Source organism: Nerophis ophidion, linkage group LG17 (assembly GCF_033978795.1).
Source record: "Nerophis ophidion isolate RoL-2023_Sa linkage group LG17, RoL_Noph_v1.0, whole genome shotgun sequence".
Classification (NCBI taxonomy): Eukaryota; Metazoa; Chordata; class Actinopteri; order Syngnathiformes; family Syngnathidae; genus Nerophis; species Nerophis ophidion.
In genome coordinates, this window is record NC_084627.1 from 9,632,982 (window position 1) to 9,649,598 (window position 16,617).

Genomic DNA, 16,617 nt, shown 5'->3' on the forward strand with positions numbered 1-16,617 from the left:
CTGCGTCAGAACTTCACGCGTGTAAGGAGGAGCGTCATGGTGGTCCTCAGCTGGGGGGCTTACATCAATAGCTGCTTTGAGTGGGAGTCATCGCAGAGGAGCGTCATCTCCTTCCTGGTAACACACACACACACACACACACACTAAAAATGACGTGCCTGACATTGGCCCCGCCCCCTCAGCTCTTCGTGGTGGGGGTGTGGCACTTTGAGCTCTTCATGCTGCCGCTGGCGTTGCTGCTGCTGCTGGTCTGGGGCTTCTTCTTCTCCTCGGGGAGCCGAGACACGGTGAGACGCCACATTGCACGCAACTTTTTTTTTTAGAAGACCTTCCTGGTTTTAACATCCCCCTCGCCGCAGTCCGTGGACGCCATGTGGGAGTGGGACGACGACGACGTCGACGACAAGGTGACCGCGTGGGGAGTCGGCGTGACGTGGCGCCGAATGACGCCTGTTGTCTTTTTTCCAGGATGCTGAGCCACGAGGCTTCATGGACAAACTGTACGCCGTCCAGGACATCTTGATCAGCGTGCAGAACATGCTGGACCAGGCGGCGTCCTTCGCTGAGAGGCTCAAGAAGTAAGTGACATATTTCCCGAGCATAAGACGCACTGCCGATGAATGCTCTATTTTCCAACTTTTTTCATATTTGAATTTTATTGGGCGCATTAAAGGAGTCATATTATAAAGGACCGATGTCCTTGTGGGACAGAGGACACTATTGAATTTCTAAGGTTTTAATATTATTTTTAGGGCCCGCATGGCCCATTGTCAAAGGACCCCACAGGGAGTCCTTTGACAATGGCCAAAGGACCTATTCAATTTCGTGCGTTTTATTCTTTCTTTCTTTCTTTCTTTATTATTATTAATCCGCACCTATGCGCTGTAATTTGACCCCCTTAAAATGCTTCAAAACTCACCAAACTTGGCACACACATCAGGACTGGCAAACCTTCCCAACCTATTAAAGAACCAAACCCCAAAAATTAAAATTGCTCTCTAGCGCCCCCTAGGAAAAAAAAAAAAACAGACTGCTTGTAACTTGTGTTAGGAATGTCGTAGAGACATGAAACGAAAACCTCTATGTAGGGCCAACGTAGACCTACATTTCATAATGATACCTTCTAGGGCAAAAATCAACAAAAATGTTGCTAAAATCCCTTCAAAGCAAAATTTGCCTAAAAAAATGCACTTTTTGTCTCTTTGCGCTATAATTTGACCCCCTAAAAATGCTTCAAAACTCACCAAATTTGACACACACATCGGTCCGGCAAACCTTCCCAACCTATTAAAAAACCAAACCCCAAAAATTAAAATTGCTCTCTAGCGCCCCCTAGGAAAAAAAAAAACAGACTGCTTGTAACTTGTGTTAGGAATGTCGTAGAGACATGAAACAAAAACCTCTATGTAGGGCCAACGTAGACCAACATTTCATAATGATACCTTCTGGGGCAAAAATCAACAAAAATTTTGTTAAAATCCCTTCAAAGCAAAATTTGGCTAAAAAAATGCACTTTTTGTCTCTTTGCGCTATAATTTGACCCCCTTAAAATGCTTCAAAACTCACCAAATTTGACACACACATCGGTCCGGCAAACCTTCCCAACCTATTAAAGAACCAAACCCCAAAAATTAAAATTGCTCTCTAGCGCCCCTTAGGGAAAAAAAAAAAAAAAACAGACTGCTTGTAACTTGTGTTAGGAATGTCGTAGAGACATGAAACAAAAACCTCTATGTAGGGCCAACGTAGACCTACATTTCATAATGATACATTCTGGGGCAAAAATCAACTAAAATTTTGTTAAAATCCCTTCAAAGCAAAATTTGCCTAAAAAAATGCACTTTTTGTCTCTTTGCGCTATAATTTGACCCCCTTAAAATGCTTCAAAACTCACCAAATTTGACACACACATCGGTCCGGCAAACCTTCCCAACCTATTAAAAAACCAAACCCCAAAAATTAAAATTGCTCTCTAGCGCCCCCTAGGAAAAAAAAAAAAAAACACAGTGCTTGTAACTTGTGTTAGGAATGTCAAAGAGACATGAAACAAAAACCTCTATGTAGGGCCAACGTAGACCTACATTTCATAATGATACATTCTGGGGCAAAAATCAAGAAAAATGTTGTTAAAATCCCTTCAAAGCAAAATTTGCCTAAAAAAATGCACTTTTTGTCTCTTTGCGCTATAATTTGACCCCCTTAAAATGCTTCAAAACTCACCAAATTTGACACACACATCGGTCCGGCAAACCTTCCCAACCTATTAAAAAACCAAACCCCAAAAATAAAAATTGCTCTCTAGCGCCCCCTAGGAAAAAAAAAAAACAGATTGCTTGTAACTTGTGTTAGGAATGTCATAGAGACATGAAACAAAAACCTCTATGTAGGCCCAACGTAGACCTACATTTCATAATGATACCTTCTAGGGCAAAAATCAACAAAAAGTTTGTTAAAATCCCTTCAAAGCAAAATTTGCCTAAAAAAATGCACTTTTTGTCTCTTTGCGCTATAATTTGACCCCCTTAAAATGCTTCAAAACTCACCAAATTTGACACACACATCGGTCCGGCAAACCTTCCCAACCTATTAAAAAACCAAACCCCAAAAATTAAAATTGCTCTCTAGCGCGCCCTAGGAAAAAAAAAAAAAACAGATTGCTTGTAACTTGTGTTAGGAATGTCGTAGAGACATGAAACGAAAACCTCTATGTAGGGCCAACTTAGACCTACATCTCATAATGATACCTTCTAGGGCAAAAATCAACCAAAATTTTGTTAAAATCCCTTCAAAGCAAAATTTGCCTAAAAAAATGCACTTTTTGTCTCTTTGCGCTATAATTTGACCCCCTTAAAATGCTTCAAAACTCACCAAATTTGACACACACATCGGTCCGGCAAACCTTCCCAACCTATTAAAAAACCAAACCCCAAAAATTAAAATTGCTCTCTAGCGCCCCCTAGGAAAAAAAAAACAGATTGCTTGTAACTTGTGTTAGGAATGTCGTAGAGACATGAAACAAAAACCTCTATGTAGGGCCAACGTAGACCTACATTTCATAATGATACCTTCTAGGGCAAAAATCAACAAAAATTTTGTTAAAATCCCTTCAAAGCAAAATTTGCCTAAAAAAATGCACTTTTTGTCTCTTTGCGCTATAATTTGACCCCCTTAAAATGCTTCAAAACTCACCAAATTTGACACACACATCGGTCCGGCAAACCTTCCCAACCTATTAAAAAACCAAACCCCAAAAATTAAAATTGCTCTCTAGCGCCCCCTAGGGAAAAAAAAAACAGACTGCTTGTAACTTGTGTTAGGAATGTCGTAGAGACATGAAACGAAAACCTCTATGTAGGGCCAACGTAGACCTACATTTCATGATAAAACCTTCTAGGGCAAAAATCAACAAAAATTTTGTTAAAATCCCTTCAAAGCAAAATTTGCCTAAAAAAATGCACTTTTTGTCTCTTTGCGCTATAATTTGACCCCCTTAAAATGCTTCAAAACTCACCAAACTTGGCACACACATCAGGACTGGCAAACCTTCCCAACCTATTAAAGAACCAAACCCCAAAAATTAAAATTGCTCTCTAGCGCCCCCTAGGAAAAAAAAAAAAAAACAGACTGCTTGTAACTTGTGTTAGGAATGTCGTAGAGACATGAAACAAAAACCTCTATGTAGGGCCAACGTAGACCTACATTTCATAATGATACCTTCTGGGGCAAAAATCAAACAAAATTTTGTTAAAATCCCTTCAAAGCAAAATTTGCCTAAAAAAATGCACTTTTTGTCTCTTTGCGCTATAATTTGACCCCCTTAAAATGCTTCAAAACTCACCAAATTTGACACACACATCGGTCCGGCAAACCTTCCCAACCTATTAAAAAACCAAACCCCAAAAATTAAAATTGCTCTCTAGCGCCCCCTAGGAAAAAAAAAAAAACAGACTGCTTGTAACTTGTGTTAGGAATGTCGTAGAGACATGAAACAAAAACCTCTATGTAGGCCCAACGTAGACCTACATTTCATAATGATACCTTCTAGGGCAAAAATCAACCAAAATTTTGTTAAAATCCCTTCAAAGCTAAATTTGCCTAAAAAAATGCACTTTTTGTCTCTTTGCGCTATAATTTGACCCCCTTAAAATGCTTCAAAACTCACCAAATTTGACACACACATCGGTCCGGCAAACCTTCCCAACCTATTAAAAAACCAAACCCCAAAAATAAAAATTGCTCTCTAGCGCCCCCTAGGAAAAAAAAAAACAGACTGCTTGTAACTTGTGTTAGGAATGTCGTAGAGACATGAAACAAAAACCTCTATGTAGGGCCAACGTAGACCTACATTTCATAATGATACCTTCTAGGGCAAAAATCAACCAAAATTTTGTTAAAATCCCTTCAAAGCAAAATTTGCCTAAAAAAAATGCACTTTTTGTCTCTTTGCGCTATAATTTGACCCCCTTAACATGCTTCAAAACTCACCAAATTTGACACACACATCGGTCCGGCAAACCTTCCCAACCTATTAAAAAACCAAACCCCAAAAATTAAAATTGCTCTCTAGCGCCCCCTAGGAAAAAAAAAATAACAGACTGCTTGTAACTTGTGTTAGGAATGTCGTAGAGACATGAAACGAAAACCTCTATGTAGGGCCAACGTAGACCTACATTTCATAATGATACCTTGTAGGGCAAAAATCAACAAAAATTTTGTTAAAATCCCTTCAAAGCAAAATTTGCCTAAAAAAATGCACTTTTTGTCTCTTTGCGCTATAATTTGACCCCCTTAAAATGCTTCAAAACTCACCAAATTTGACACACACATCGGTCCGGCAAACCTTCCCAACCTATTAAAAAACCAAACCCCAAAAATTAAAATTGCTCTCTAGCGCCCCCTAGGAAAAAAAAAAAAAACAGACTGCTTGTAACTTGTGTTAGGAATGTCGTGGAGACATGAAACGAAAAGCCCTTTGTAGGGCCAACGTAGACCTACATTTCATAATGATACCTTCTAGGGCAAAAATCAACAAAAATTTTGCTAAAATCCCTTCAAAGCAAAATTTGCCTAAAAAAATGCACTTTTTGTCTCTTTGCGCTATAATTTGACCCCCTTAAAATGCTTCAAAACTCACCAAATTTGACACACACATCGGTCCGGCAAACCTTCCCAACCTATTAAAAAACCAAACCCCAAAAATTAAAAATGCTCTCTAGCGCCCCCTAGAAAAAAAAAAAAACAGACTGCTTGTAACTTGTGTTAGGAATGTCGTAGAGACATGAAACTAAAACCTCTATGTAGGGCCAACGTAGACCTACATTTCATGATGATACCTTCTAGGGCAAAAATCAACAAAAATTTTGCTAAAATCCCTTCAAAGCAAAATTTGCCTAAAAAAATGCACTTTTTGTCTCTTTGCGCTATAATTTGACCCCTTAAAATGCTTCAAAACTCACCAAATTTGACACACACATCGGTCCGGCAAACCTTCCCAACCTATTAAAAAACCAAACCCCAAAAATTAAAATTGCTCTCTAGCGCCCCCTAGGAAAAAAAAAACAGACTGCTTGTAACTTGTGTTAGGAATGTCGTGGAGACATGAAACAAAAACCTCTATGTAGGGCCAACGTAGACCTACATTTCATAATGATACCTTCTAGGGCAAAAATCAACCAAAAATTTGTTAAAATCCCTTCAAAGCAAAATTTGCCTAAAAAAAATGCACTTTTTGTCTCTTTGCGCTATAATTTGACCCCCTTAAAATGCTTCAAAACTCACCAAATTTGACACACACATCAGGACTGGCAAACCTTCCCAACCTATTAAAGAACCAAACCCCAAAAATTAAAAATGCTCTCTAGCGCCCCCTAGAAAAAAAAAAAAACAGACTGCTTGTAACTTGTGTTAGGAATGTCGTAGAGACATGAAACTAAAACCTCTATGTAGGGCCAACGTAGACCTACATTTCATGATGATACCTTCTAGGGCAAAAATCAACAAAAATTTTGCTAAAATCCCTTCAAAGCAAAATTTGCCTAAAAAAATGCACTTTTTGTCTCTTTGCGCTATAATTTGACCCCTTAAAATGCTTCAAAACTCACCAAATTTGACACACACATCGGTCCGGCAAACCTTCCCAACCTATTAAAGAACCAAACCCCAAAAATTTAAATTGCTCTCTAGCGCCCCCTAGGAAAAAAAAAAACAGACTGCTTGTAACTTGTGTTAGGAATGTCGTGGAGACATGAAACAAAAACCGCTATGTAGGGCCAACGTAGACCTACATTTCATAATGATACCTTCTAGGGCAAAAATCAACCAAAAATTTGTTAAAATCCCTTCAAAGCAAAATTTGCCTAAAAAAATGCACTTTTTGTCTCTTTGCGCTATAATTTGACCCCCTTAAAATGCTTCAAAACTCACCAAATTTGACACACACATCGGTCCGGCAAACCTTCCCAACCTATTAAAAAACCAAACCCCAAAAATTAAAATTGCTCTCTAGCGCCCCCTAGGAAAAAAAAAAAAACAGACTGCTTGTAACTTGTGTTAGGAATGTCGTAGAGACATGAAACGAAAACCTCTATGTAGGGCCAACGTAGACCTACATTTCATAATGATACCTTCTGGGTCAAAAATCAACAAAAATTTTGTTAAAATCCCTTCAAAGCAAAATTTGCCTAAAAAAAATTCACTTTTTGTCTCTTTGCGCTATAATTTGACCCCCTTAAAATGCTTCAAAACTCACCAAATTTGACACACATCGGTCCGGCAAACCTTCCCAATCTATTAAAAAACCAAACCCCAAAAATTAAAATTGCTCTCTAGCGCCCCCTAGGAAAAAAAAAAACAGACTGCTTGTAACTTGTGTTAGGAATGTCGTAGAGACATGAAACAAAAACCTCTATGTAGGGCCAACGTAGACCTACATTTCATAATGATACCTTCTAGGGCAAAAATCAACAAAAATGTTGTTAAAATCCCTTCAAAGCAAAATTTGCCTAAAAAAATGCACTTTTTGTCTCTTTGCGCTGTAATTTCACCCCTTTAAAATGCTTCAAAACTCACCAAACTTGGCACACACATCAGGACTGGCAAAAATTGCAATCTAAAAAAAAAAAAAAAAAAAAAAACTTAAAAATTGCGCTGTAGCACAATTTTTGAATGAAACACAGAAAAAACTGCTCCTGGGAAGAAAACACAGACAAAACTGCTTGTAACTTCCGGTAGGAATGTCGGTAACACATGAAACAAAAACTTCTATGTAGGTCTCACTTAGACCTACATTTTATATTTTTTTATTATTTACTGCTCCGGTTTTGATTTTACGTGCCTTCAAAGAACCCCTGCGCAAAGTTACCTAAAACATGTCATTTTTGCCTCTTTGAGCTGTAATTTGACCCCTTTAAAATGCTTCAAAATGCAAGTTAAAGCTCTACTATACAAAGCGAAAGCCATTTATCAACAACATCCAGAAACGCCGATCTGTAATTTGACCCCCTTACCATGCTTTAAAACTCACCAAATTTTACACACACATCAGGACTGGCGAAAATTGCCATCTAATAAAAAAACCAAACCCCTAAAGTCATAATTGCGCTTCAGCGCCCCCTAAGAAAAAACCCTGACAAAACTGCTTGTAACTTCTGTTAGGAATGTCATAGAGACATGAAACAAAAACTTCTATGTAGGTCTGACTTAGACCACGGCTTGGCAGCGGCCAAAGGCGGACCCGACCAACGCTGCTTGCAGCTTTAATTATTATTATTACTATACCGCCGCCTCTTTGAGCTGTAATTTGACCCCCTTAACATGCTTCAAAACTCACCAAATTTGACACTCTCATCAGGACTGGCGAAAATTGTGATCTAATCAAAAAACTAGCGCCCCCTAGGAAGAAAATATGGACAAACCTGTCTGTAACTTCCAGTAAGAACGTCATAGAAACATGAAACAAAAACCACTATGTAGGTCTCAGTTAGACCTATATTTCATCCAGTGATACCACCCAGCTAAAATCAACAGGAAGTTTGCTATTCCCACTTTTCAAACATTATCTCCTCTGAGGCTGTTTGTCGTTTCGGCTTCAAATAAGCACAGAAGAGAGATTGAACCCTTCTGATTAAAAGTTAAAGAAAGAGTGTTGATTACTACACCGGTTTGGATTTCATGAGCCAGCATAGACCATTGCGCTGCTGCGGTTGTCACAAAATGGCGGCTTTCTGCTCAGACAAAACTGTAGGACTGTCATACACACATGAAACAAAAAACTCAATATAGGTCTCACTATAAAATGCCCAAGCCACTTTACAACTGTTATTACTATGATACTGATGTATAACACATGTGTATACATCTTTTTTTCTGTGTAATAATCCATCCATCCATCTTCTACCGCTTATCTGGGCTTGGGTCGCGGGGGCAGCAGCCAAAGCAGTCCCGTCCATCGCCGCTTGCAGCTTTAATTATTATTATTTTTCTAAATGTAAATGTGGTCTATATAGCATGTAATGGTGGTTCTTTGCTCAAAATGTTTCTTGGATGATGTTTTACACATCATCTTAAAGATACTTTCTGACAGTCGCTTCAGGATGCGGACTTTTGTGGGCGGTCTTATTTACGTGCCTCCACGCCCCGTCATCTTTGTGGTAGTGGTGTAGCGTGCAAGGACGGGAATGGATGAAGTGTCAAAAGATTGAGCTAACTGTTTTAATGATCCACGGGTGAATAATGTAAACTTACTACACCGGTATGTTTTATCACTTTCATGGCGAGTTTACTAACAGATATAAGTAAGAACTTTACACTACTTCATATTAGAAATGGCAACAGTGGAGGATGAATGTCCCATAACAAGAAGATAGAAAAAAAAGAAGAAGCTTATCAACTACTGTGTCTTCACGGACTACAAAGCCGGACCTGCGCAATTTTTCAGGACTTATGCAGATCCCAAATACAGATCAGCAGGTACCAGAAGGTAAGAAAAGTTGCATTTGCATAATATTGCGAAACAAAACGCCAGATAATATGTCTTAGCTCATACACACAGCATAATATTACTCCTGTGTTGAAGCACAGTACAATCCATGAAAGGGTGCGGCTTCATAGCTTACCAAAGTCCTACTAAAACATTTTGATGGATTTTTGAGCACCACGTGTAATGTTCTATATTTTTAATGGCACATATAGAATGTTGGTGTTGTTTACTTGAGTCATATTGCAGCCTACATGTATCTCTTATGTTTGACTGCCATCTACTGATCACACTTATTTTTATTTCACGTACCAAATAAAATTGTTTCGAGGTCGGTAAGCAAAACCAGAATTATTCTTTACATTAGGTGCACTGGGTTATAAGGCGCACTGTTGATTTTTGAGTAAATGAAAGGATTTTAAGTGCGCCTTATAGTCTGGAAAATACGGTAGGATGTAAATAGGACGTGTGGAGAATGCATACATTTTTTCTGTATTCATTGTCATGTTTAAAGCAGCTAATATTTTCCCATGTGTACTCTTTATGCTTGTATCTTATGCCCGCAAGTAAACTCTGTGCTTTACCTTGAAGGATTGGAATGTGGGAGTATAGCATACTCCCTTTTTACCTTGTCAGTTTTAGAACAAAGAGGCATTATTCCTTTCTGGACAGGGTGGACATAAGTTGTCTCTTTCCGTTGTATTTTCAGAGCGCTTCTAGATGCAGCTATGAACGGACTGTAGGACTGGTCTCCTAAAGCTTTAGTAAAACTTGACAATATTCCTATTGTGTCCTGAAGGTCCTTCTTACTCTGCATGTATGTCATCTGAAAGAACTTGGGATTGACCAGGGACTTTAATTCCCTGAGAGGAAGACTGGTCAGACGCAGCAGAAGCCTTTTCCTTAGCTTCTACTTTTATTCCGTTTAAAGATCAAATTGGTGTCTGCTTTCTGTCATCTGAAGTGTTTTTGAAGGTTCTAAAAAGTCTTTAATGACTCGTTTTGTCGTCAGCGTGCTAAACTGGACCGTGCCTTTCCTGAGCTGCTTGGCCATCGCCGCCCTGTGTTTGGCGACGCTGTTGCTCTACCTCGTCCCGCTGCGCTACGTCGTGCTAGCATGGGGTGAGCTAACGCACCATAGCACGCATGTTAGCACACACGCGTGCACGCTCAAACTTTGCATCTCCAGGGGTGAACAAGTTCACCAAGAAGCTGCGCGACCCCTACATGATCAACAACAACGAGCTGCTGGACTTCCTGTCCCGCGTGCCGTCCGACGTCCAGGTGGTGAGTGACTCACGGTAGCACTTTCCGGAACATTGGGAAGGCACGGAGCGTCCGTGACCGACTCGTGGCGTCCCTCAAGGCTCTCTCCTCTGCCCCTTTTCACTCTTCACGACAGATGCAGTATCGCCAGCTGAAGGTGGACTCAAGTCAAAGTCCCAACAAGCGCCGGAGGACCAACCCAAGCTAGCTAACGCAAAGCTAGAAAAACCAAGACTGTTTATTTATATCAGGGATCTTCAACGTTTTCCAGGCCAAGGACCCTGAAATCACTCCACTTATACATCTTGTATAACACTGTGATTTAAATCAAAGACGTCCAAAAGTTACCTGGTTATCGTGCAATAGCGCCCCCTAATTGCGAGCAAGCATGCTAATTACAGCGCTAATTGTTAGCTATCTTAATTGCAAACATGAATATAATAATGGGATTATTTATTCACGTTTTTGCTTCAAACCTGCAAGGCACAGTGAGAAAGGTGGTCCTCTCACTGTCCGAAGTGTGTAGGATCAGTGTTAAAGTACGTCTAAAGACTGCAACAATTGAAAGGAAAAATATAACAAAACTACTTGAGGCAATTCCGGATGGAATTGTGTGTGAATGCTCCAATGTTGAAGTTGAACTGAAATCCTGGAATGTTTTTTTTTTAATTGTTGAAGTAGAACATACGATTCCCCAAACAGGCTGAATGTTTGGAAGTTGGAACAGTTTGAATCAGATGAAAAATGTGGAAGTTGTGGAACTTTGAAGAATTTCCCATTGATTTCAATGGGAATTTACAAAAAATCTGGGAATTTCGGGAACTTGAATGGTCTAAATGAGTTGAAATGGTTGGTGTTGGAATTTTTCAAATTGGTTGAGAAATGTTGAAGTAGTAACATGTTGAATTGAGAAATGGTATCCTGGAATTTTGGGAAAACCGTGAATTTTTCTAGTTCAAAAAACAACTTTGTTTGTTTGTCCTGATCAAGAGGAATTTTTTGACGTTAGAAGGGTTTAAGTTTATTGAAAAATATTGAAGGACTAGTCGCCAGAAAAAAAAAGGGTGGAAATAGGGTTTTGGAAAACCAGGAATCCTGGAAAATCCTGGAATTATTTTGAACTTGGAAAAAATGTACTTTAATTTTCCAGGATGGTGGAATGTGTTGAAGGTGGAGTGGTTTGAATGGGTTGAAAAATGTGGAAATGGTGGAACTTTGAAAAATTTCCCGGGAAACCTGGAATTCTGGGAATTTTTGGAAATTTGTCAGGGGAACGCCCACAATTCCCGAATAGGCTGAACAGTTTGAAGTTGGAGTGGTTTCAATCGGATTGAAAATGTGGGAGTTGTGTAACTATTTCAATTGAAATTTCTCCAAAAATTGGGAATTTCGGGAGAAGCGGGAATTTATTTGAAAATGGTAAAAAATGAGTTGAAATGGTTGGTGTTGGAATTTTTCAAATCGGTTGAGAAATGTTGAAGTAGTAACATGTTGAATTGAGAAATGGTATCATAGAATTCCTGGAATTTTGGGAAAACCAGGAATTTTTCCAGTTAAAAAAAACAACTTTGTTTGTTCGTCCTGATTAAGAGGAATGTTTTGACGGTGGAAAGGTGCGTTGAAAAATGTGGAAGGAGTAGTCGCCAGAAAAAAAGGGTGGAAATAGGGTTTTGGAAAACCAGGAATTCTGGAAAATCCTGGAATTATTTTGAACTTGGAAAAAAAAGGCACTTTGAATTCCCAGGATGGTGGAATGTGTTGAAGGTGGAGTGGTTTGAATGCGTTGAAAAATGTGGAAATGGTGGAAGTTTGAAAAATGTCCCGGGAAACCTGGAATTCTGGGAATTTTGGGAATTTGTCAGGGAAACGCCCACAATTCCCGAATAGGCTGAATGGGTTGAAGTGTGAACACTTTGAATCAGATGAAAAATGTGGGAGTTGTGGAACTATGAAGAATGTCCCATTGATTTCAATGGGAATTAAACAAAAAATTCGGGAATTTCAGAAAAAGCAGGAATTTATTTGAAAATGGTAAAAAAAAACAAAAAAACTTGAATGGTCTAAGTGAGTTGAAATCTTTGGTGTTGGATTTTTTCAAATTGGTTGAGAAACGTTGAAGTAGTAACATGTTGAATTGAGAAATGGTATCCTGGAATTTTGGGAAAACCGTGAATTTTTCTAGTTCAAAAAACAACTTTGTTTGTCCTGATCAAGAGGAATTTTTTGACGTTAGAAGGGTTGAAGTGCATTGAAAAATGTGGAAGGAGTAGTCGCCAGAAAAAAAGGGTGGAAATAGGGTTTTGGAAAATCATGAATTCTGGAAAATCCTGGAATTATTTTGAACTTGGAAAAAAAAGGCACTTTGAATTCCCAGGATGTTGGAATGTGTTGAAGGTGGAGTGGTTTGAATTGTTTGAAAAATGTGGAAATGGTGGAAGTTTGAAAAATTTCCCGGGAAACCTGGAATTCTGGGAATTTTTGGAATTTGTCAGGGGAACGCCCACAATTCCCGAATAGGCTGAATAGGTTGAAGTGTGAACACTTTGAATCAGATGAAATATGTGGGAGTTGTGGAACTATGAAGAATGTCCCATTGATTTCAACGGGAATTTCCCAAAAAATCAGGAATTTTGGGAAAAGAAGGAATTTATTTGAAAATGGTTAAAAAAAAAAAAACACTTGAATGGTCTAAATGAGTTGAAATGGTTGGTGTTGGAATTTTTCAAATTGGTTGAGAAATGTTGAAGTAGTAACATGTTGAATTGAGAAATGGTATCCTGGAATTTCGGGAAAACCGGGAATTTTTCGAGTTCGAAAAACAACTTAGTTTTTTTGTCCTGATCAAGAGGAATTTTTTGACGTTAGAAGGGTTGAAGTGCATTGAAAAATGTGGAAGGAGTAGTCGCCAGAAAAAAAGGGTGGAAATAGGGTTTTGGAAAACCAGGAATTCTGGAAAATCCTGGAATTATTTTGAACTTGGAAAAAAAAGGCACTTTGAATTCCCAGGATGGTGGAATGTGTTGAAGGTGGAGTGGTTTGAATTGTTTGAAAAATGTGGAAATGGTGGAAGTTGGAAAAATGTCCCGGGAAACCTGGAATTCTGGGAATTTTGGGAATTTGTCAGGGGAACGCCCACGATTCCCGAATAGGCTGAACAGTTTGAATTTGGAGTGGTTTCAATCGGATTGAAAATGTGGGAGTTGTGTAACTATTTCAATGGGAATTTCGGGAGAAGCGGGAATTTATTTGAAAATGGTAAAAAAAAAAAAAACCTGAATGGTCCGAATGAGTTGAAATGGTTGGTGTTGGAATTTTTCAAATCGGTTGAGAAATGTTGAAGTAGTAACATGTTGAATTGAGAAATGGTATCACGGAATTCCTGGAATTTTGGGAAAACCGGGAATTTTTCAAGTTCAAAAAAACAACTTTGTTTGTTCGTCCTGATTAAGAGGAATGTTTTGATGGTGGAACGGTGCGTTGAAAAATGTGGAAGGAGTAGTCGCCAGAAAAAAAAGTGGAAATAGGGAAAACCAGGAGTGCTGGAAAATCCTGGAAGTATTTTGACCTTGGAAAAAGGGTATTTTCAATTTCCAGGATGGTGGAATGTGTTGAAGGTGCAGTGGTTTGAATGCGTTGAAAAATGTGGAAATGGTGGAACTTTGAAAAATGTTCCGAAAAACCTGGAATTGTGGGAAATCTGGGAATTTTGGGAATTTTTCAAGAGAAAGCCTGCGATTCCCGAATAGGCTGAACAGTTTGAAGTTGGAACGCTTTGAATCGGATTGAAAATGTGGGAGTTGTGGAACTATGAAGAATGTCCCATTGATTTCAACGGGAATTTCCCAAAAAATCGGGAATTTCGGGAAAAGAAGGAATTTATTTGAAAATGGTAAAAAACTTGAATGGTCTGAATGAGTTGAAATGGTTGGCGTTGGAATTTTTCAAATCGGTCGAAAAAGTAGTAACATGTTGAATTGAGAAATGGTATCACGGAATTCCTGGAATTTCGGGAAAACCGGGAGTTTTTCCAGTTCGAAAAAACAACTTTGTTTGTTCGTCCTGATCAAGAGGAATGTTTTGACGGTGGAACGGTGCGTTGAAAAATGTGGAAGGAGTAGTCGCCAGAAAAAACGGTGGAAATAGGGCTTTGGAAAACCAGGAGTGCTGGAAAATCCTGGAAGTATTTTGACCTTGGAAAAAGGGGATTATAAATTTCCAGAATGGTGGAATGTGTTGAAGGTGAAATGATTTGAATTAGTTAAAAAATGTGGAAATGGTGGAAGTTTGAAAAATGTCCCGAAAAACCTGGAATTCTGGGAAATTCGGAATTTTTGGAATTTGTCAAAGGAAAGCCTGCGATTCCCGAATAGGCTGAAAAGTTTGAAGTTGGAACGCTTTGAATCGGGTGGAAAAAGTGTGAGGTAGAGCGTGCCAAAATCTGGAGAAGACGAAGAAATAGGTGAATTTTGCTGTAGAAAAGCAAATGTGTGAATGTTTTGGAGCATTCACACTACAAAATATTTCAAACGGAGCCCCCTTTAAAGACCTCTGGATGACGTCATCGATGTAGTTTCATTCATGGTGAAGCAGCTGTTTTGGAACCTTTTCACGTTGTTGACGCATGTGACGTCACGGTAGCACGGTTGACCCGGTGAACTTTTTTACTTAGCATGTGCTGGCGTTTAAGAAGAGTTGCCATGGTAACCAGCGCAGCTGCCATCCTGCTCTATGTTGCGCAGGGAGATCACGTGACGTCTTGCTGCATGAGTACATATGCAAAAAAAAAGAGGAATGTGCGCATGTGTGGACTTTTTTATATTTGTTTGTCAGTGACGTCATCAGTGATGTAAAAGTTGCATTACGGGTTTTTAATGCAATAAAAAGTGAATACTGAGGTCGTGTTTTTTTGTACGTTCAACAATGTTGACATCTAGTGGCTAAAAGATGACATTACATGTCTTCCACACTAAATGTACAAAGAACCCGGAGTGGCGACCCCACTGGTGGGTGAAATGTAGAGACGAATATAAATGTACATGTGATGATGAATACAGTTATTAATAATCTTTTAGTGAAAAAATGTGTTTGCCATTGTAAATATCATTTGCCAAATATATATTTTCTTTTATCCCATTCACTCAGGAGTCTCATGACCACAGACATGTTATAAGTAGACGCAGCATTGGCAGCTGTGACGCGAGAAATTGGGCCGCCATCTTGAAGTGGTGATGAGCAGCCTGAACTGACAGTTGACAGGTAGAAAACAAAGATGGTGTTCAGTGTTTTACTGCTCAAAAGAGCGGACTGTTGAAAATAGGAATCGGGGAATAACTTTTCACGAGTAAGATTTAATATCAACATATACCATCGGTTGTGTTTTGTGAAAAGAATATTAGCACAGAGTTGAGAAGGAGCAAAGATCTTCAATAGGACTGAAATTGAAGCCGCTAGCAAACAAGAGTATGACCATAGTTGAATTGCTTGTCAATGAAATTAATTACATTTAAAAATGTCATTATGTAACAACATAAAGTTGAAATAAATGATGAAGATAATAAGCGACATACATCAAAAATACATAAAAAAACAATCGCTTTAAACATGATCATTTAAGGGAAGAATGTAATAGAAAATAACAATACAAAGTGTCAAGACAGAATAAACTCTCTGCTGCTGCATACAGATACAGTCTATAGATATATAGATATCTAATGTATTCATACACTGTTTATGTAGGATATAAGCATGTATATATAACATAATCATATTGTTTCTTCAACTTCAAAATAATTGACCGTTTTTTCCCTCTTCTCTGGGATTATATTCCCAGTTTTGATCTCGGAAGTCTGGTCATTTGTAGCATATAAAAATATTGTATTACTGTTAAGCAACGCCAAAAAAACAGAAATGCTGATTATCGGTCCTGCTAGACACCGACCTCTATTTAATAATACAACTCTAACATTTGACAACCAAACAATTAAACAAGGCGACTCGGTAAAGAATCTGGGTATTATCTTCGACCCAACTCTCTCCTTTGAGTCACACATTAAAAGCGTTACTAAAACGGCCTTCTTTCATCTCTGAAATATCGCTAAAATTCGCTCCATTCTGTCCACTAAAGACGCTGAGATCATTATCCATGCGTTTGTTACGTCTCGTCTCGATTACTGTAACGTATTATTTTCGGGTCTCCCCATGTCTAGCATTAAAAGATTACAGTTGGTACAAAATGCGGCTGCTAGACTTTTGACAAGAACAAGAAAGTTTGATCACATTACGCCTGTACTGTATATACCTTTATATACATGTATACATACATATATACCTATACTGTATATACCTTTATATACATATATACATACATATATACCTAT

General features: G+C 38.7%; 1 protein-coding gene across 2 annotated transcripts in view; it reads left to right on the top strand.

Moving 5' to 3' along the window:
• The window catches only part of LOC133535999 (multiple C2 and transmembrane domain-containing protein 1-like), a 68,484-nt gene extending 53,350 nt beyond the window's left edge, over nucleotides 1-15,134 (top strand). For both annotated transcript variants that reach the window (XM_061876133.1, XM_061876134.1), the window contains 8 exons: nucleotides 1-117; nucleotides 183-287; nucleotides 360-407; nucleotides 469-578; nucleotides 9,987-10,096; nucleotides 10,164-10,261; nucleotides 10,377-11,259; nucleotides 11,854-15,134. The exon at nucleotides 1-117 is cut by the window's left edge and continues 3 nt beyond it. In XM_061876133.1, the coding sequence (XP_061732117.1) occupies nucleotides 1-117; nucleotides 183-287; nucleotides 360-407; nucleotides 469-578; nucleotides 9,987-10,096; nucleotides 10,164-10,261; nucleotides 10,377-10,448 (660 nt within the window). In that variant the 3' untranslated portion in view covers nucleotides 10,449-11,259; nucleotides 11,854-15,134. The remainder of the gene's footprint in view (nucleotides 118-182; nucleotides 288-359; nucleotides 408-468; nucleotides 579-9,986; nucleotides 10,097-10,163; nucleotides 10,262-10,376; nucleotides 11,260-11,853) is intronic.
• Nucleotides 15,135-16,617: the final 1,483 nt, after the last annotated feature.